At 37.2% G+C, this 22,716-nt stretch overlaps 1 protein-coding gene across 2 annotated transcripts in view; it reads right to left on the bottom strand.

The window, feature by feature from the left end:
- The window catches only part of MYO16 (myosin XVI), a 550,393-nt gene that overhangs the window by 445,407 nt on the left and 82,270 nt on the right, over positions 1–22,716 (bottom strand). The window contains exon 1 of one of the 2 annotated variants that reach the window (XM_033105062.1): positions 18,932–19,025. The exons of the other annotated variant lie outside the window; for it this stretch is intronic. Within the exon in view, the coding sequence (XP_032960953.1) occupies positions 18,932–19,019 (88 nt within the window). The 5' untranslated portion in view covers positions 19,020–19,025. Of the gene's footprint in view, positions 1–18,931; positions 19,026–22,716 lie in introns of those variants that run through there. 2 annotated transcript variants of the gene reach the window in all.

Below are 22,716 nucleotides of genomic sequence, written 5' to 3'. Positions count from 1 at the left end.
CTATGAGCCAGTTGGTATTCTGGCATATTTGCATTACAGATAAGAAGTGCTAGAGTGGAAACTGTAGAGATGGACAGGCCAAATCACAAAGCACACTGCATATGGTATGAGAAATGTCACCATCTCGGTCAGATTTATTTAATCCTGCATCCCATCAAGTCCCACAGACACTCAGGAGAGGGTCCGTAGCTCTTCGAAGGGGTCCCTGATCCAAAATATTAAGACCTTTCTTAAAGCTAATGAAGAATAATTAGCAGATTTTAAACATATGAATTAAATCGTGGGACTCTGTGAAGGACAGATTTAAGGAAGATAACATGGGCAGCAGGGAAGTTAATTAATAGCTCTTCGAATCTTAGAATAGTCTAAGCCAGAGATCATGAGGGCTTGAAATTGAGTCCTGATAGAGGGGACAGAGCAGACTGGACAAATTCTCAGGAAGTGATGCTTTGAGATTGTCAGGATGGAAAGTGAAACGCAGCACAAGAGGAAAAACAAACAAAGAAACAAAAACAAACCTGGCCACCAGGTTTCTAAGTGCTTGTGTGTTTGGTGAGGTCATCAGTAGGATCAGAGAGTGGAAGGGAGGAAGCAGCACAGTGGAGGTCAGAGGAGTGGTTTGGGGGAAAGGCAATAAGTTAATTCTTTGGGGATGGAAAGTCTGGGTAATGTCCATCATAGAATAAAAAAGTACATGTAAGAGGTGTTCAAAACATCTTGCCTTTGGTTCCCTGTGAAAGCATCATTCGTTAATTAAGCAAATACCTGTGGTGCTTCTGCTGTGCAGAGAGCCTGTGCTGGTGCTGCAGAGAACAACGGACAGAGTAGACGTGGATTCTAGTCTCCATCGATTTCTTCTTTTTATTTAGCCCTTAACTATCGTTATGGGGTCTGTCCTATAAAGCATATGTCCACCAACTCAAAATCTTTCTGAACCCCATCCTTTTGAGTTTTTCCGGAGGCTTCATTACATAAGTATGATTGATAAAATCATTGGCCACTAGCTATTGATCCAAACTCCAGCCCCTCTCCACTCCCTGAGATCAGGGGGCGGGACTGAAAGTTCCAACCCTCCAATCACAGGTTGGCTCCTCTGGCTACCAGCCCCCATCCTTAGGTTTTTTCCAAAAGTCGCCTCCTAACACAACAAAAGACAGCCTTTATGGCTTTGATCACTTCAGAAGTTCCAAGGGTTTTAGGAGCTCTGTGCCAGAAACGGGATGGGGAAAAAGACTTAAATATATATTTCTTATATAGCACAGTATTACAGCTATGAAAGATATGGGTGTAGGTAAGATTACCATGAAGAATGTGTCAATCAGAGAAAACAATGTCCTAAAGCCAAATCCTAGGAATGGAAATACCACATATACACCAACAGGAATAATATATACCAAGAAAGATGGAAAGAGGAAGAACTATTTTCCCCATGCTCAATTAGTTTGGTCTACTTATGTTAAATCATACATACTCCCTTGGTGCACTGTAAGTTTTAGATTTCTTAATTTTCCTCCACTAAACTACGAACTTAGCCTTAATATTTTTGACTCCTTACTGGTTGGTACCTGGTTGTTTAATCAGTACATTAACAAAATAACATGTATGGTACACAATTAAGATAAAACAGTAGTGGTGGTTTTGTAAGTTCACTTAAGCAATATTTTATCTTTCCTGTGACATTTGCCTGTATTTCCATAGCTAATTAAGATATACATGGAGATAACAGACTAGGTCCTAATAGCTCTTCTCTTTCTGCATTTTTCTCTTGCATTGATTTACTGATGGATTCTGATAACTTTCTCAAAACAGTAAATAATTCTTAAAATAATATGACATTTAATCCGCTTAGAGGAACAAATAAGGAATTCAGATCCACACAAACAATTTCATACTTCCCTGAAACCACATGCTGCTTGAGGACAGAGAGAAGAATCTCTAGCTTAATTCATTGAAATACTGGTTTACACAAGAACAAGGGAAAAAGGAGAGCTGCGTACCATTGGATTCCCAAGTCATCATCATCTAATTCATCGCCAAATGGCTGCTATTGATCTAAAAGCGAAAATGGAACAGATGCTATCCAAACATTTTCTCAACTATAAAAAACATATACTGTAACAATGAAGAAATTAGAATTCCCAGCACACAGGGGTTGCAGTTAGTTCAAAGCATTTCATTTTGTTCTGAATGCCTGTTAACAGGGTTACTTGGGCATAAAACATAGAGAAGGTGAACAGGTCTTCTTAATGTCTACTACATACTCAATTTTCATCTTAGCACATTATTCCTCAAAGATTCAATTTAATAAATAGCTATCGAAAGATAATTATGTGAAAAATGTTTTCCTTAAAAGCTAACTTGAATAAGACAAACAAAAGTGCACGGGCCACATCCTCAAGTAACCTAACAGTGTTCTGTGCGAAGGAGAGCTGACAATCTTAGCTAAATTTGGCACAACTGGTTATGCCAAATCAAAGTGCTTTACGCAGTGCTATAGGGATACTAAAGAGTGATTCATTTTAATTAAGGATAAAAGGGACTGCATTTGAGCTGAACAAGAAGACAGATAGGAAGTCTAGGTTGCAGAATAGTATAAGAAAGAAAGAAGTGCATGATTTATTTTTATAATAAAATGTCCAATATGGAAGTATATGCCAGAGTGCCAAAAATTGTATACACATGACTTGTAGTCATCTTTTGTAATTGGTATATATTGAGTATTATGATTTTAATATAGTTTTTTCCTTTCTTAAAATGTGTATACATTTTTTTTGGCATCTCTGTAGATACAAGGTTTTTTGGTAACTAAACCCAGAACAATCTGAATGCCCCTAGCAACCACTAATCGAGTTTCTGACTCTGGATGTGCCAACTCTGGACATCTCATAAATGGAATCATACCACACGTGGCCTTTTGTGTCTGGCTTCTTTCACTTAGCATAATATTTTCAAGGTTCATACACTTTGTAGCATGGCTCAATACTTCCCTTTTATGGTGGAACGATACTCCATTGTACGGAGATACCACATTTTGTTTGTGTATTTCAATTGATGTATTTTGGGGTTGTTTCCACTTTTTCATTATTTTAAATAATACTGTTATTAATGTATATGTACAAATTGTTGTGGACATGCATTTTAAATTCTCTTGAGTATATTTCTAGGAATGGATTTTCTGGGTTATATGATAAGTCTATATTTAAAATTTTGCAGCGCTCCCGTTTTCCAAAGTGGGTACAATATTTTTCAGTATTATCAGCATCATATTAGAGTTCCAATTTCTTCACATCCCCACCAATACTTGATATTGACTGACTATTTTAGCCACCCTAGTAGATGTGAAGTATATTTCATTGTAGTTTTTATTTCCATTTATTTAATTATTAACAATGTTGAGCATCTTTTCCTGTGCTTATTAGCCATTTGTATATCTTCTTTGGAAAAATGTCTATTCATGTTTTTGGCCCATTTTTTAAATTGAGTTGTTTCTTCCTTTTCTATTCTTGAGTTGTAAGACTCCTTCATAATACTATTAAGAAAAGTCCCCTCATCAGATATGTAATTTTCAAATATTTTCTCCCAGTCTGTCTGTTGTATTTTCATTGTCTTGATGATATCCCTTCTACCACAGAGATATTAATTTTGATATAACTTAATTTATCATTTTTTTTCAATTGTGATTTTGGTGTCATGCCTTCTTACGCATCACTGCCTTTGGTGTCATTGCCAATCCAAGGACACGGAGATTAATTGCTATGTTTCCTGCTAAGAATTTTATAGTTTTAGCTCTTAGATTTAGGTCTAGGATCCATTTTGAGTTAATTTTTCTATATGGTACGAAGTGTGGGTCCAATTTCATTCTTTTCCATGTGGGTATTCAGATGTCTAAGCACCACTTGCTAGAAAGCCTAATGATTCCCCATTGGATGGTCTTGACACACTTGTCTAAACTGACTGATCATAAATGTAAGGATTTATTTCTGGGTTCTTTATCCTATTGTACTGATTTATATATCTAGTCATATGCCAGTACTACAATGTATTGATTACTGTAGCTTTGTAAGAATTTTGAAATTGGGAAGCATGAATTCTATGATTTGGTTGCTCTTCTTCAAGATTGTTTTGGCTAGTGTGGGTTCCTTGCATTTACATATTAACTTTAAGCTCAGATTGCCAATTTATGCAAAAAGTCCAACTGTAATTTTATTAGGGGATGCATTTAATCTGTAGACCAATTTAGGGAGCACTGCCATCTTTCCAACATTGTCTTTTCACCCATAAACACAAAATGTATTTCCAATATTTGGACTTTCTGAGTTTCTTTCAACAATGGTTTGTAGTTTGTACAAATCTTGCATTTCTTTTCTTAAATTTACTCCTAAATATTATGTTATTTTTGATGCTATTTATAAATGGCATTATTATCTTAAATTCATTTTGGATTTTTTATTGCTACTTTATAGAAATCTAGTTGATTTTTGTTTCCTGATCTTGTATCTTATAAACTTGCAGAACTCATTTATTAGTTATACTTGTGGGGGAAGTTACTTAGGATTTTCTATATGCAAGATCATATTATCCAAGAATAAGTCATTTTACTTCTTCCTTTGCAATCTCATTCCTTTTTATTTCATTTTCTTACCTACTTGCTCTGGCTAGAACCTCTACTATCCTTATTGAATTGATTTCATGCGGACAGACATCACTGTCTTGTTTCTGATCACAGGGGGAAAGCTTTCAGTCTTTCACTATTATGTATGATTTTTCGCTGTGGGTTTTTCACAGATGCACTTTATGAGGTTGAGGAAGTTTACTTCTATTCCCAGTTTATTGAGTGTTTCTAATATGAAAAGTTGTTGATTTCATCAAATGTTTTTTCTGAGTCTACTGAAATTATCATGTGGTCATTGTCCTCTGTTCCATTAATATGATGTTACATTGATTGATTTTCATATGTTAAACCAACCTTGCATTCCTGGGATAAATCCTATTTTGTTGTGGTGTATAATCCTTTTTTATATGTTTCTGGATTTGGCTTCCTAGTATCATATTGACTCCTTTTCTTTTTATATTCATTCATAAGGGACTTTGTATATCATTTTCTTGTAATGCCTTTGTCTGGTTTTGGTATCAAGGTGAGGCTGGCTGCATATACTGATTTAGGAAGTCTTTGTTCCTCTTCTGTCATGATACTATGTTTTGAGAGTTACACATTAAAAACTAACTTACATGAGCAGAATCAGCAGGCTTGTTAACTAACTGGATGCCAAGAATTAAAGACAGGGAAGGAGTAAAGATGAATTTTAGGATATCTCAACCATATCCAGAAATGAGGGCACATTTGGATTCAATCATACATTTACATATCTTCAATGTTTTTACAGAACATAAAATTATGTATATTTTCCTAGACATACAAATGTCTATACTATATTTAGAAAAAGTTGAAACAAGTATTTTCATCAAACTTAATTAAACTTTAGCCATCTTCAGACAATGTACCTAAATTGCTTTCTTGACCTTTAAGTGCCTTCTTCATCACTTCCACTTCTCCAAGCCATAAATGTTGTTATATAACTTCCGTCAGGTTTACTTGTCCCTTTCATTTCAGCTCCACTACCTAATGACTACCGTGTTTCACCGAAAATAAGACCAAACCGGAAAATAAGCCTTAGCATAATTTTTCAGGATGACATCACCTAAACATAAGCCCTAATGCGTCTTTTGTAGCAAAAATTAATATAAGATCTGGTCTTATTTTCAGGGAAACATGGTATATCACCGTCAAACATGCAGTGCAATTTCTTCCTTCAGATTGTGTCTTGAAATACTCTTCTGTCCTCATCCTGGCTATTTCTCTACTAGTTGCATCCTAGTTTAATTTCAAGAACTATTTCAAATAAGAACTAAACTTTCTTGGTTTCTTTTCTCATTCAAGAGGAGAAGCAGAGTCTATTAACAGATAAGCAAGAACATGAAACAGGTATCATATCTGACGACCCACATTGCATTTCCCACAGTCTGAAAGGAGGAGGTAAGATTATAACTAAAGAATGAGTTGTCATGGTTCCGCCCCTACCCTCGTTCTCCTCACCCAATCAAGCTCATTGCCTCACACCTGACAGATGGGGCTCCTTTCTCTGAGCTCCCCTGTATGTGTCATACAGACAATCTTAGCATCTATCATTTGATATCCCACTTATTCATTTGCTTGAGTACCTTCTGTGAATTCCATGTGGGAAAAGACCATATCTTACTTGATATTTTAACCCAGTCACAGTACTTGGCACATGTTAAATGCTAAATCACTAAATAGTGAACTAGCATTCTTAAAAGGTATTATTCCATCAAGATTGTGCAGACAGTAACTAGATCTATCTCATATATTATCTCATATAGAAAATATACCATTTTGTGTAGAATCTTATATTTTCTCATAATGATCAGCTTCAGTAAAACCTTGATTCAAACATTAATACTCTTTTTTTCTGGCACAAACACCTACCCTTGTTTTCTTTTTTCTTCTTGAACTTTCCTTAGGCATTCATTCATTCATCGAAAAGGCAATATGTAAGGCATGGGTCTGGAAGATGAATACGTCACAGTCTGTGTCTGGGGGGAGCTTCAGTAGACTCAACTAATTGGACTATTAAAACATTATGCTATTCATATCTTAACCATAAGCTAAAGCTGACAATTGATTAAAATCTCTACAGAGATGCACACACATATGTGTATGTATAAAAAGCAAAGCATATACTTTGTCAGCACAGGTCACCTGTCTTCCATCTAGGTCACCTTAATATATAACTAGGACATAAAAATTTAGCAGACAGAGATAATTTCTGTTTCATGCCTCTTGCCTATTTTGTTTATAAGTGCAATGCCCTAAAACCAGCAGTTTATAGAGTTGTGGGTTTCAATTCCAGGTGAGATACATGATAAACAGATGCTTGCCTTCTGCGAGCCTCCATTTGTTTATTTGTTACACAGGATAGAAGGCTTTGCTGGACTTGGGAAGTTTTATAGAGGACAGAAGTTCAAGTGGAAGACTTGAGTCTCTAAATCACACATTTATCTTTTCAACTCAGACAAGCACCAACTAATTCAGGCAAGCACCAACATTATTTATTGTGGTTTTTATGTTCTTTAAATGGCCTTTAAAAAAAGCTGTCCTCATATAGGAATCTCTCAAGATTGTAGTATTCAAATTTTACAAGGTTCTTTGTGAGGCAGATGGTAAAACATAAAAGTTGTTCTGATTTTAAATTGAACTGAATCCATACCGACTACATGTCATTATTCTACCGTGTTCTCCCGAAAACAAGACCTAGCTGGACAATCAGCTCTAACGCATCTTTTGGAGCAAAAATTAATATAAGACCTGGTATTATATATTAGTTACATTATATTATATTATATTATATTATTATATTATATTATATTATATTCGTGGTCTTATAGTAAATAAGATCAGGTCTTATCTTAATTTTTGCTCCAAAAGATGCATTATTGCTGATTGTCCATCATTTTCGGGAAAATGCGGTAGTAGTTTCAAATTAATTCCTTTCTCATTTGTTTCAGTGAGACTCCCAACTTAGAATTTTTTAAATTATTAATTTGACTCCCTGAATAGGTGCTTTCTAAGGTCCCTTTTTGTCTCTTTGCTATGATTTAATGTAAATGAAAACAATAGACGAGGTCCACCACCCAGGTGTTTGAAACTAGAAGGCTATTAAGATGTCACTATATCAGTGTCTCTTTATATTTTATGCTGACTTACTCTTCCTTATAGATATCTACATTAAATAGATTTTTAGATCATTGAAATGATACTTCTTTCAAATTTAGACAGAAGATATGGCATTATTTTCAAAATGATATATGTGATACCTAATGGACATCTTTAATTTTTAAAGTTGATGTCAGAATTCATCATTCTACACATTAGGGCTGTTGTGCCACTGAGGGCTTTTGTATCATTTTATTATTTAAAAAGAGTCAGTTTTTTATTAAAGCATCTAGAAATGACTTCCAGCCGACCTTTGTTATCTGGAGGGGGAAAAAAATAATACTCTAACACATTCAAGGTGAAAAAAAAGGCAAATTATTATTTTTTTTAACCATTCTCCAATTCTGTCTACTCAGTCCTCTCAGCTTTTCCCCTCCCTTCTGCCTCAAGGTCACCTGTTCCCTTTGAGGTAGTGCTCATCCATTTGCTTATCAAAGCCTCTGCCAAATCCAACAATAGGAAAGCCCAGAGTGAAGCAAATATAAAAAGGAGGATTTACTATGAACTACAGTGTGAATGCAGCTGAAACGTAAATGCTACCACCATTTCAGCACAGAGCACTTCAGCAGCATCTTCCCACTCATGTTTGCAATCTTCCTCCGGGCACCACTGCTCTGCACACTCTTTCATAAACCACTGCTGGGGCCTTATCTGTCTGTTCCACCAGATGAACCACCATGCAGGGGGATTACAAAAAGAATAGAAAAGTACTCCTCCCCACAAAACACTCTAAGTCCCAAACATTATGAGGAATAGTCCAAGAAAGCAAAAATTTTAACAGCATAATCATTAAAAAGGAATCCAAAGAAGAGAAATGGCTGAAGCAGGGAAACGTTAGTAAATCTAATACATTAACATAAAGGCCTCCTTCTAATACCACCCAAGAGCTATTCAGCAAGCGCGTTACATTCTTACTACGTTACATTCTTACTACGAGGTGCCAGTCCCTGTGTTAAGAACTTCCTGTGCATCCGTTCCTTTAATCCTCACCAAATCCCAATGAAACACATAATATTATTACCTCCATTTTACAGATGAAAAAACAACATTTACGTTATATCTTCAAGGTCAAACAGAGAGGAAGCCTGAATACCTGTTTCAGGCATAGCAATCTGCCCCAGAGCTTCACATGAACTTAATTCTGCTTATACTAAGTCATTTCCTACTTCTATATATTTTATGAATTACAGTAATGACCTTATTTGTGAGAACATAAGTGAATACTTTCAAGCACAACATTTTTTTCTCCCCAGTATTCCTTCACGTGTCCATCATGTATCATTTCAGATTACTATTAGTGGTATTCCTTCTAGCCCATCTGTTTTGTTTAATGAGAGTGCAAGTTCACGAGACTTCTATTCAAGTGAGTATCTTACAATATCCATCCTACTATTTTTTTTTTCTACAGATGGTAGGGGCCATCATTAAAAACAGAGGAAGTATTTGTACCAGATTCAGTTCAGATTTCACACCATTTTCCTTTTTTTTTTTTTAAGACAAGGAGGGAGAAGTGAAATTGCCATCCTAGCAAACACAGCTGAAACTTGACTTGTTATATTCATTGTGTGAAAGTCCTTCTCTGATCTCCCTCTAGTGTTTGCAGTTTAGTACAGCATTGACTCAGCAGCTCAATGCGTTCAAAATTGCTCTTTTATATAGGCATTCAGCTGATTCCACTGAGCAACTCTTGTTGGCCCAGAACCACGCGAGATGTGCCAGTGAAGCAAACACAAGGGGACCCTGCCATTGTGGGGCCCGCAGTCTCACACCACAGCAGACATTAAGGACCCCGTCACCCAGTGGCCCCACGGCATTCCTGCCCATCTTTCCTTGCTCTGAGCCCCCTGTCTTTGCACCCACTTCTAGCACTTTCTCCCAAGTGAAGAGCCTGCCTCCTCTTCTATTTATGTTATACAATCAGAAAAACGGCCAGGCCTTGCGGGTACAAATCACATGGAGAAGGACATACAAGGAAGAGCGGGGAGAGTTCTGAGTGGTGCCACAGTACACTGCTGAGGGCAATTCCAGGAAGCAAAGCAAAGAAGAAACAAGCAAATACGAGCCTGAGAGGCAGAGTTAGTCCAGTGGCCAAGACCTCCAAGATCAAAGACAGCGTTCATGGGCCGGCTCATGGTACAGTCTGTGCTGCCTGCAAGTGAGAAGTACCGAACCTGCTTTTTGGGGAAATCAGGAAAACATAAGGCATTAAGGACAAGGGTTTGTGAGGAGTGTGATAGGAGTCTAAATTGGGTCCCTCTCAATGTCCTCCAAGAAGATAAAAAAGATAAATGCACTGAGTATATTTCTCACATTGATTTTGGAGGCAAGGGTATAATCCTTTAAAAGGAATTCCCTCCATAGAGTATGCAAATGTGCTCAAAGTTTATTCAGGTTATGCACAGATATGTGTGAACGCGTATGTGGATAAATTTTGTGGAAAATACTATGTAAGTTAGTGTGGGGACAGAGCCCCAGAGAGCAGTTTCCAGGCTCTCGGCCTCATGTGGAAAGGTGCTGGCTCGGGTAGTAGATGGCTGTCAGCTGTGGCTAGTTGGCCGTCAGCTGTAACCCTTGAGCCGTTGACCACTAATTAACTGCCACGGCCACGCTGGGGAGTCGAGTGGAAGAGAGTCAAGGGAAGTCAGAGAGTCAGTCGGTTGGCAGAAAAGTGGACAGCAAGTCGCACGTTGTGTGAATCCAGCCTCCAGTGAGACTATAGTGGTATGACTCCCCTACCTATGGCTCCGTGGGTGTTCCTTTTTGGCCTCACCATATCCTGTGTTCTTGTGTGGGGAGCAGGACCAGAGACCCCGCAGGCCACCTCACATGACAGTCAGGAATAAGATAACACGAAAGAAACAAAAAGTGTGATTTCATTGCTGGGGAGGAGGGCTTGGCCAGGTTTGGATGAGAAGTGGATTTAAGATGAGAAATGTTTATGATGAATAGGTGTTAGCTAAGGCTAGACTTCCTAAGCAGTGTGTGAGGCATGGGGCAGGATGCATAAAGGCAAATTATCATTAAATGAGCAGGCGCGGGGAGGGGGTTAAGGGGAGGAACCCATGTGGTGCAGTGTGACAGGAAGTGGGAGTAGGGTAGGTTAGAGGCCAATTATGCAGGAACTGCAAATACTTGATAATAAGCATCTAATGTATTTCAGTAAATACAAGGTCATATTTAAACACTAACTTTGGCTGCCTTACATGACTAAAATGCTCATGTGAATCTTCCAAACCAGTGATGGAAACTAACATCAGAGTTTCCAGAAATCTGCAAACTGGAAGTGATAATTATCAGTTGTTAGACTTACAAAGTGCTGTGGGAAAGAGATTCTGACTAGCTGAGAAAATCAAGAAAAGCTTAATGATGTTTACACTGCCTACTTCAGAAATGGGCTGTTTTTTGGGCATTCTGAGATTGAGCTGAGGAAGACCTCTTTAAGATTAGACAACTGAGGGGGAAAGAAAATGGTGAAACACACACGAAAACAGCCAATAGTTAAAGTTTGGTAGGAGCATGGAATCGATGAAAGACAGAAGAGGGTAGCAAGGTGTGTGAGACCATTGCATCACTGACCAGCACAAGAGAACAGATGAACTTGTTGAGTTCAGTCCCAAAACATTTCATGAGGGGCAGTGAGAATGTGGGGGTTCCTTTCTTTCCACACCAAAACTACCTGTGTAGGAGTCTGGGAACCAATCCTCCATCAGAGAGATACTAGAATGCACGTTGTAGGGCATTAAAACATTGTGGGGTATTAGAATATTAGAAAAGATTTCTTTTTTTCACATAGAGTAAGTCAGCCGTGGATTATTCCTGTTAGATAACCAAAGCAAACATTCTTAGGTATGCTACTAAGATAGGATCTTTAGAAACATGGATAAGTGTGTTCTTGGCATTCATGGCTCTCTTTAGCTCCAAAGCGTAATTCAATGAGTCAGTGTGTCAATGAGTCATTGTGGGGACAGAGCCCCAAAAAGCAGTTTCCAGGCTCTCGGCCTCACATAGAAAGGTGCTGGCTCAGGTAGTAAATGGCCATCGACTGTGATCAAATGGCCATCAGCTGTGGCTAGTGGCCGTCAGCTGTAACCATTGAGCTATTGGGCACTAATATAACTGCCATGGCTAGGCTAGCAGAAAAAGGGGGGAGCTAGCAAGAAGATGGTGGCTGAGCCTGCAAGCGGCGCAGTGAGGGTTGAGAATTGTGTGGCTCCTGTTTCCTGTGTCTCCAACCCAGCCGCCAGTGAGAGTATAGTGGTGTGACTCCCCTACCTATGGCTCCGTGGGTGTTCCTTTTTGGCCTCACCATATCCTGCGTTCTTATGTGGGGAACAGGACCAGAGACCCTGCCTGACACCCCGCACGACAGTCATCCTTTAAGAAATGAGATGAACATGTAACAATGACAAAGGATACAAGGACTTTGCTTATAACCAGAACCCTATTACGACTACCAGATATGGTTTCTTTCCTACAGAACAGTCCACTGACAACTACTGGAGGAGAAATATTTACAAATGGATTGCATGTCTCAAAAGTTCACTGTCCTAATGGGGCATTGCAAATTCATTCATTCATCTAGACATCAACCAATCCATCTCTAAATGTTACCATCATTTCTTCAACCTCATTACTGCATTCTACCTCCAAATGTTACAGTTCATATTTTAATCCTTCCCTGAACTCTCAGAAAGGGAGTCTGAGAGTTAGCTCCTTGTTACAAGCATCTTTTCCACCAAAATATCTCTAGTACCCTTTAGAAGGTCAAACACAATATAGGTCGGTACTCAGTGCATTCATTGAATGTATTTGTTCTATCACTCAGGGATCACCAGTGATTAAGGAAAAAACTTGGAAAAGAGGAATCCATTAAGGCTTGGCTTAAAGAGAAGAAAATAACATAAATGCATATGTCAAATTTAGTCAGAGGGTAGATTAACTGCTTTGGTTCCTTTAATCTGCTACAATCATAGCCACTGAACTGCTGAATATAGCCAGTGCTGTGAAAAGTATGCCATTCAAATGAACTTACAGTGAGAAAAAATTAAGAGATTAACCTGAAGAATTTAATAGTATCATTTAAAAGCAAAGAATGATGATAAATACTTTCAATTTAAGTGTAAAGACATTGACCAATTCAAACATCAATTGGTAGAAGATACTACCAACAATTCAAATATTTTAATCAAAGATTCAGCATCTAAAATCAGGGGAAAAAATTAAACCCTTAAAGTTGTATATTAAATAAAAGAATAAGATTTTAGATTAAGCCATGGATTTTTGCCACCCTTGGCTCAGTTTAGAAATAAAATATAACTAATCCTAGAGTCAATTAGCATTCAGAACATGTGTACCGTCTCTACTAGGAAAAACAGTTCATTTAGTGCTTCACAGATTGATTATAACATTTTAGAATGATGTAAATATGTCTAGTATTCTCTGTAATTCGCAAAACTGGCCATTTGCCTTACTCCTTCATCTCCAATATCGTCATGACAGACACCAAATCTAATTGCCTCAGCTAGTTTTTAAGCAAGGTTTTCTATGATAATGCACAATATCCTCTTAGAATACATCCTCTAAAATAGAGATAAATCCTTTGTAAATTATTTCAGATTCTGAGTCTAAATTCTCATTTATGGATGCTTTCTGTAAGCCCTTTATTTTTTTCACTTTCAAACCAAGTTCAAGTTAGTCAGGGCTTTCCTTGCTGTTTGAAATACATAAGAAAATGAAGACTGGAAATTCTTCCAGTTTCTTTCTCTTGTAGGGCTCCCTCGATTGGGGGTATGTTTTTATTTTCCCACAACTGTGGTATATTCTCTCCAGGTTTGCCTACAAATTCTACACAAAGTTTTCAGTCAACAATACAGGGCTGCAGAAGCAGAGATGGAAAATGGATTATTGGTGGTGATTTAAAAATAGAGCTTTTCTAAAAATATTGAACTATTTCCTGGAAAAGAAAATATTCCTCAGTATTCTTCAGAATATTATAGGACCAAACTATCCATTTATAATGTGCCCTTCATTTAATATTGCAAGTCGAGACAGACTGATTTCTCAAAAGCTAGACTCTACCATGTTTCCCCAAAAGTAACACCTAGCCAGACCATCAGCTCTAATGCATCTTTTGAAGCAAAAATTAATATAAGACCGGGTCTTATTTTGATATAAGACCCGGTCTTATTATAATTAATATGATATAATATAATAATATATATAAGACCGGGTCTTGTGAAATATAATATAATATAATAATAATATAAGACTGGGTCTTGTATAATATAATATAATATAATATAATACCAGGTATTATATTAATTTTTGCTCCAAAAGATGCATTAGAGCTGATTGTCCAGCTAGGTCTTATTTTCAGGGAAACAGGGTATATGGAAGAGCTCAGAATCATCTCAAAACATGAAAAAAAATCATTATATTACCATTATTAATAAATAAATAAGACTAGTCCCCAAACTGAGTTTTAGGTGACCATATGATGTACATACAGTTCTCTAAATAGGGAGACATTATTTTTTATTCCCCATTGTCTCTTATATATGTGACAAAAAGTGGTTTCCCTTTTCATTTAAAAAAAAAGTCTATTGCAATGGAACCTATTGTAAGTTCAAATATTAGGTTGGTGCAAAAGTAATTGCAGTTTAAAAGGTTAAAAATCATTGCAAAAACCGCAATTACTTTTGCACCAACCTAATAATTTATTTTTATGATGCTGTGTGGCTACAATAAATAGCAGAAAATTCTCTAACTTGGGTTTTCGGAAGCTTTCTAATTTTCCACTTTTTTTCAACACAGTTCAAAGTCCATCAAACATTAGTTTCAAAAGCTTATAATTCCATTTCAGTGCTCTATGGAATACACATTTCCAAAGGAGCCAGGTATGCTGAATGGAAACACAGTCACAATTACCTCTGACCTTCCTCTCAGGAAGCAGTCTTTTTTTTTTTTTTTTGGAAAGGTTTTTATATGGGTCAAAACACCCTACACACTGAGTTCAAAGTTGTCTAAGAATCACTCAAATAAAAAAGACCTCATATTACATTTTTTCCTCTCTCTCCATATTTCTTTCTGTAAAGCAGGGGAAAAATCCTCATGGTGAAAAATGTGTCACAGCGTCCCAGTCGGCAAAAACAGACCTATTTTTTAATTAAGACCTGCTGGAAAATATAAAGTTGAGAAAGCTGATTTACTTATAAAAACCACATTAACATGACTACATGGCCAGCATTTAAAGCAAGACTGACTTCGCGTCAGAGATTCATGGGCTACCTGTCATGAATACCCCAAAGCAATGGGAAAATAAAAAAAATAAAAAAAAACGGTGCTGCCTTTGAAACAGTGGTTGCTAAGTTTCAAAGCGTTTTCACTTCAAAGTACTAGAATTTGTAACAAAGTCAGAGGTCCAGTCACCACAGTAAGACTAAGGTACCATTTTTCTCTCCACCATTCACTTTTAGTGTCTCAATTTAGCTAGATCCCCTCCAAGTGAACTATTTTTAAATGCAGTAAATTTTATAGTAGCAAAATTCTCCAAAGGTGATTGATGGAACACAAAGTCCTCTGAGTATAAAAGAGTCAACAGTAGTAGTATTAATACTACAGTGTTAACAAAAGAACATTATGGTTGCTTATTAGGTGCTGGATGCTGTTCTATGCACCTTACATGCATTATGCTCACAACTCTATGAAGTAGATAAAGATGTTTTAATCGCTCACAGTTCCTAAAGGAGGTTAAAGCGTAGAGAAGTTCGGCAAATTAACCAATGTGAAAGATGGGTTAACTATCAGAGCAAAAAGAGAGACACAGTTCTGTCTGATACCATCACAAACTCCTGAGCAACTTTTGTTTATCAATCCCTCACCCCACACTCTCAGGCAATATTGCCAAAATTCTTGCCTTAGAATCAGAGTTCAAGAAAATGGAGTGTTAAAAAGTCAAGAATTAGGATAAATAGAAGTAATTAAAGAAGTGCTGACTGTTCGCTTGAATAATTTTGTTTGTAAAAATAGGCCCTTGGAGAGTGTGTGTAGACAGAGGAGATTATGCAAATGGATGGCCAAATCACTACACATAAAACCGAGAAAATTTCCCCAAATTTTCTGTTAAAAATTTGTTATAATCACAAATTTATAACAGATTCTGTTAAAATCTGTTATAATCACAAATGGCTTTTCGTTTGTTGCCTTTTCATTATGTGCGACTGTACGAAAAGTCAAATAAAGAAACTCATTTCTTTTCTGGACTCTCCCACTACAAAATCAGGAAAGCATGAATAGTCTTATGAGACAATTAGAAAATTTTACTAACTGGTGTAAGAAGCATTCTTGAGCCAAAAGGAACCATACACACATTGGCCCCTCTGGAATTGACGGAGATCTCAAGGAAGGCATTTGATTTCTTACTTCACTGAGTGGGGTTTCAGTTAATAATTCACTCACCTATTCCAAACATATTTAATGAGTACTAACCATGTGTTAGATGCTCTCTCTGACAAAGTAGACTGTGAACTAGAACTGACACTTGAGTTACAAATTAATAGCCTAAATGAGCACAACCCTTATTGTTTTTCCAAAGTATTTGTGACAAGGAAATACTTATATGAGGAGCAAAAAAAAAAAAAAAAAAAAACACGTAATTTTGTTCAATATTCCAGTTGTTCATATACACTAATTTTGTTCTCAAGGCAGTATACAAATCAGGCCAGCAATACTGTTTTAGATCCCAGTGAGTAAAAATAGTGTAAATGGAGATCATAATCGTCTCTTCAAATCACATAAGAAATCAACACATTTGTCCAATCCTGTCTCTTTCTCCATTGAAACCATTTTTTTTTTCTATACAATAGTAGGTCCGGCAAAATAAAAGATGCTTTCAACTCATATAGGAACTATTAAAAAAATAAACAAAATGTTAAAAGCTCCATAGTATCACGTTAATAACAGTCTTTAAAATACATTTTTCAACCATGGAAAGACAATTCAATTTTGGTTTGTTATATAAACTTGGAATTTAATTTCATAATTATAGAAACATAGAATCTTTCCAGAGCAATTGATACAAATGAGAATTTTATTAGCCCTGTGTTAGAGATGAGAAAACTAATATTAGAGTAAAACAAAGTTATTTGTATGCTTATCATCAGTCAGTAGAAAGAAAAAAACAATTAGATTCACAGGAGAATCTAAACATGCTTTAAAAGCTCTGTAAATTTGGGCAGAAGCCTAGGTTTACACACACACACACACACACACACAGTCAGTCACTCCAGTGTTTATTTTGTACAACGCCACAAAATACTAATATTAGAGTATCAGCTTGTTGAAGTCAGAGGTCTGTGTCTGATTTATTCTTTTCCTATCCGTACACATTATCTGGCACATTGTAGGTGCTCAATAAATATTTACAGAATAAATGCAAGTAACACTGATGTAGATCCCTAGCCACCTTTCTCATTTATCTCACACAGCTAGCGCTAACTCCAAAATGCTAATGACTGGCCTCACAGGTACTAAAAGCAGCATTGAATAAATGTATGTTACTCTCAGAGGTAGAGCAGCTGTGTCTAGGGTTAGGCAATCATGGACTACTCAAACGAAGACTCCATAGTAAAGAATATAAAGGGCCCGTAAAGAAGGAAGAGTTCATCTTTTTCACTGTGTCCCAGTTTCTAAACATTTATATAGTCATGAGGATATACATAATAATTGGTTTTCCATTTTAAAACCATCCCATAGATGTGGAAGACTTACCAATGGTTATGAAATGTAATTTTATCCACCTTGACCATGACCACATGAAACTGCTGTTTTTGTAGGTTAAAGTAATCGCATATCAGCAATTCCATATGCTTCAAACTGATCAAAATCAAAGTGTGGCTAGCTGATAAAGACTGGAAAGTAGAGGAGAAAAATGACAATGCAGGGAAGCGTGGGAGAGCTAACAACTATTTTTTATAAAATGAAGAGTTAAAAAACACTGTCTATAGTCATCAGAACAATATATATAGGTTTAGGAATGTTTCTGAAGTTACAGAGGTGACGGAACAGGAGAGAAACTAAAAATAACAATAACAGGAGAGAAACTAAAAATAACAATATATGTATATTCAGTTAAGGTGGCGAAAGGGAGATATAGGAGGGCATAAATGAAGGTGCAGGATAAATTTAATCCTTACCCATGATAGCAGGATAACAAAGTCTGAATAAAATAAATGCAATATATTATTAGGAATGTGGGGGTAACTCCCTAAAAACCTAAAAACAAAATAAATATGGTTGCCTCTGGGGTGTAAAATTAGGTGAACATGCTATGGGACAAGGTATGACAGGTTTCTAATACGAACCCTTAATTATCACTTGGTTTATTTTAACAATGGTATGTACCTCTTTGATATAAATATATTTTTAAGGGAGTAACAAAAATGCCTAACTCATGAGTTTGTTTTAAGTATGTAATGAAATAATACATATAAAGGACTAACACATAGGCCTGGCACATAGGAAGCATTAATAAATGGTAGCTATTACTTTTTTAAAAATCGTTGTCAAGGTTGAAAAATTCAGCCAATCTAGATACAACGATCCAACAACAACAACAAAAACATATACAATGCTTTGTGAAAACAGAAAAATATGTGTAGTTTTAAGTTGTATTATATACATTACAGAGGCATTTAAAATGTATATTTAGTGCTCTGGAATAAGAAAAGTAACTATTTTCCACTACAAGCTTCAACTTTGGGTTGTACATAAGAATTTGCTAAAGCATGTGTAATTGAGAAAATCATCTTCTTTCCTTCTTCATCTTTTAGAACTTTGCCAACCAACTTTTTTTTTTCTTAAAATGTATGATTCCCTCAGGAAGAGTTTAGATTTATTTATCTTTTTTTAGTTTTTATTAGAGCTAAGATGTTTAAGAGTATTATGCATTAAGCTGAGCTGAATCTAACAATTGAAAGGTCAAAATAAAACTAAACAAAGAAAAAAAGTTTGGTAGTAAAATACACATTCTAAAGTTAAAATAAGGGAATTCAAATCTCTTGTGGAAAACACAGGGTTAATTCTGCACGGATTTTCTCTCCTCTCATAAAAGGAAGAGTGAACTACAGCTGACCCACTTACCACAGTGTGGAGGAGGCTCCGACTGAAGGAAAACACAACCTTTGAAATCTCTCTGCCTTGACTTTAAGTCTCGGAATGCAGATCCCATCCACTTTCAGAAGTCAGAGACGTCCCTCGCCCCTCCCCCACCTCCCCCAGGAAGCTGATGAGTCTGATTCCTGTAAGTCAAAACCTGACTTTTTTTTTTTTTTTAAAGTCCTTCTAGAAAACAAAGAAACTCAGGTTGACCTAAAGGCAGCCCAAAATTCAGCCTCACAGCAGATGGCCACGTTCTTTTGTAACTAACTATGGCACAGCTCTTTAATTAACAAGAAGGGAAGTCTTAATTCTACTCAAGATAAGGAAATAAATTAAAGGCTTAAATTTGTAAGGAACTCTGACTTGTGCACTACTTTTTATCTCTAAAAACACTCCAAGTACCGGCGTGATGAACATCAAAATCAATACAATAAATAAAGTTAAAGGTTTACCAGTAAGACTTGTCACACAGAAAGACTTGGAGGGTAGTTGAAGGAGGGAAGAGGAGGTGTGACAACCAGCAGCTTTATTTATTGGAGGGATCAGAGGCTGCTTAGGGCTAAATCCTTGTTTTGTGTCAAAACTCTCCACAGCAGGTGGAAAGGGGCTTTGACAGCATAGTGATTAGAGAGCCCAAAAGCTGGAGGAGTGTCTGTGAGGGAGCAGCCAGTGGGGTTATTGGAGACTGGATTAGCCTTCCACTGAAAGAATGTCACTCACCACCTTAACTGCAGTGGTTGTTTTAATCTCTTGACAATGCAACCTTCCATAATATTCATAACTGTTTCTGAGAAAACTGGAAAAAAAAAACACCAAAAACCACCTCAAGAGCAGAGCTCTGAATCAGGCCCCTTATAATACATATTAGATCCAGACATCATTTTTTCTAGTCATGTGGAGATGGGGAAATTTGACCTGATTCTATTAATTCATTCAATTTTGTAAAAAGAATTAAACAAGCTCAATTCTCCTATGAAAAATCTGGAGCAAAACTAATAAAGGCAATGTGAACTCTGATTTTCCATCTGACAGTCCAGGCTTTTGTGACTGGTTACTGAAAAATAAGTATTTCCACGTAAAACAATTAGAGCTCATTAAAACGAGAAGTGAAATGTACAGGAAGAACAAATTCTCAAGAGAACTCAAGATTTTGACATTTTTATTTCATAATCATTCAGGAAGTCAAATTACCCATGAACTATATAGGTTGAATATGTTTAAAAGAGTTCAAAGTCTGGAACAGAATAAATTATTTTTTGATACATACGATCCAGAAGTCACTGTGGCTTACCTTCCAGCAAAAGCAAGTTATAACAGATCATAAAGAAGCAAGAAGATATTTCTCTCCCTCAGCTTCTGTGAGTATAACATCCCAGAAAGTTTGATTTAGAAGGGTGCTCACTAACTACAGGTTCCACCCCCTTCCCAGCACCAGGATCCCACCCATCAGATGCCTGAATATTTCTAGGGTACCCACCCTTGTCAGATGTCAGGCAAGCAATGGCACAGCACCTATCATTCTCAGCAACATAGGGCTGGTGCAGCCTGTAAGAACTAATCCAGCTGCAGGCACAGCACCAAAGTACTCAAGGAGGTGTCTGTGCATTGAGTTCCAGAGCTGTCTGAAAGTGTTCGGTTCCAAGTGACCCACTGGGAGAGAGCTAATGGGGAATTCCAGTACAGGGAAATTGGAGCCAATTCTCCAGTGTAGAGATCCCAACACATTTGTTAAAAGATGGCAGGCTGCTAATCACCTGGCCAGGGAGGAGTGTGGCTGGCAAGAATAGAGAAACCAGCTGGGATTCTAGAAGTGGCTTAATTAGTCAGAGGATGAGAGAAATAAGCATGCGTGAAGGTGGAAAGAGAATGTCAATGCCCTCCAGCCAAGATCCCCAGGAAAACTCCTAAAGTTGAATAAGTTTGGGTGTCACTCATTGCAGTGGGGAGAATGCACACCCTGTGGAATTGTGGGCATCTCAGTTAAGAGGAACTTACAGGATATGGGCCTGCCTGAGGTAATTTCGGAGTGGGTTCCAGGAAGCTGGGCTTCTCTCTGGATCAGATGACGTCAGAACACTGGATTAATTCTATGTTTGGGCATCAGTAAATCTATCTTTTAGGAGGGAAGATTAGAGCAAGGCTAAAGCTGTAATTAGTCAAGAAGTAGCATCAGTCATATTGACCAACATGGATGGGGGATGTTTGGTAATTTCTGTGGCTTGAATAATGTTCATGTTTTGGTCTGTATTCATACAGGGTAATATAGGAATTTTTTTTTGTCTTGATCCACAATGGACAGAGTGTCTGATGTTGGTGTTTGGCAAAATTGTTTATGTCCAGCTGAAGAATACCACAAGCTAGCTGTGCATGCCAGGCAGCTCCTAGATGGCAGGGCCTACTTTACTCTCCTCAGAAGATAAGTGGGGGGAGGTACTTCTAATGGACAGGAGGCCCGAGTTGCTGTCCAGTATTTGGCAGCCATGTGGGAGCCTAGCAGACATCTCTGTGTAGTAAAATGCTGAGTGTCACTTCATTACAGGTATTTGAGGAGCAGTGGTGAACCCCAACCTTGGTCTGGTGGGTTTATGGGATTCATAGGTAGGGTGTGAGGAAGGTAGGGGCTAGGGCTGGAGTTATCAAATCCCTCACTAGTTAATCCATCCCACACTCGTCCAATGTTCTAGGTAACAGCTACCCAGTGTCATAGGTCAAAACTTGCCACTATGTCAACCACAGAATGTATTCCTCACTGTCAGCAATGGTGTCTTGGATGTGTCCACATCAAGGAAACTCTGCATTCTCCTCAGCAGCTCATGTGTGTCTCTATAGCTCTGTCCCTGGGTCATTTATTCCCAAGATCCTTTACCAGGACTCTCCTTTCTGTCGGGTTAACCTAACTCCAGCATTACTCCTGCACCTGTTAGACAGCTTAAATCACACAAGCATTGAATTTTATGTTTTGATCTTAAGTTCCCTTATAATAGTCCCTTGAGTATTTTACTTTAGTTTAATCCATGTGTTGTGTTGATACTAAATAACTGCTAAAAAATGTTCCCCAATCACAAGGTATTTTCAGTCCATGTCTTAAGAATTATATGCACCCCTAATTAACAACTCATAGATTACTCATAGATTCATTTACTCATAGATTTCAATAGAAAAAAGATTACCCTCGTAGATAACATTGAAACTATAGCATGTGTGAAAATCATTACATTACAAGGTAAAAGACATTCTATTCCATCCATGTTCACTAGAACTAACAGAAGTTTCATCAAACTAGTTCAGTTTAAGTATAACTCTATGGAGAGACGGGATATTTCATTTTGAAGGAACAATAATTATTTCTTCTGGAAAAAGAGTACAAAGGGCTTACAAATTCAAATAAATAAATAATTATATAAAAATCTTCTTTTTCAAGAGCAGCACACTTTGTTTCTTTATTCAAAAACAACGTTTTGCCATCAAATTCAATTGAAAATGACCATATTCTAGTAACAAAGCCTTGAAGATAGGATAAATCCTATTTAGCAAAGGGTAGCAGAATATGCCACCCCAATATATGACTGTAAGAGTTCAGATCATGCCATCCGCCAAAACATGCCACTTTGCTATGTTGATTGCATTGAGCTGTAGGCAGATAAAGAAAGAGGCTTTCTCTGAACTCCCCTCTCTACCTAAAGACAGATCCTCCAAAGGATCTCAGCTGTCATAAATCACCCCCACCCACCAACGGTGGATGTTTCATTAATCAAGGGAGATTGACT

The sequence above is a fragment of the Rhinolophus ferrumequinum genome, chromosome 4 (genome assembly GCF_004115265.2).
Source record: "Rhinolophus ferrumequinum isolate MPI-CBG mRhiFer1 chromosome 4, mRhiFer1_v1.p, whole genome shotgun sequence".
NCBI classification, from domain to species: domain Eukaryota; kingdom Metazoa; phylum Chordata; class Mammalia; order Chiroptera; family Rhinolophidae; genus Rhinolophus; species Rhinolophus ferrumequinum.
Note: the sequence above shows the minus strand (reverse complement) of the source record. Positions and strands in the feature narration are given on the sequence as shown.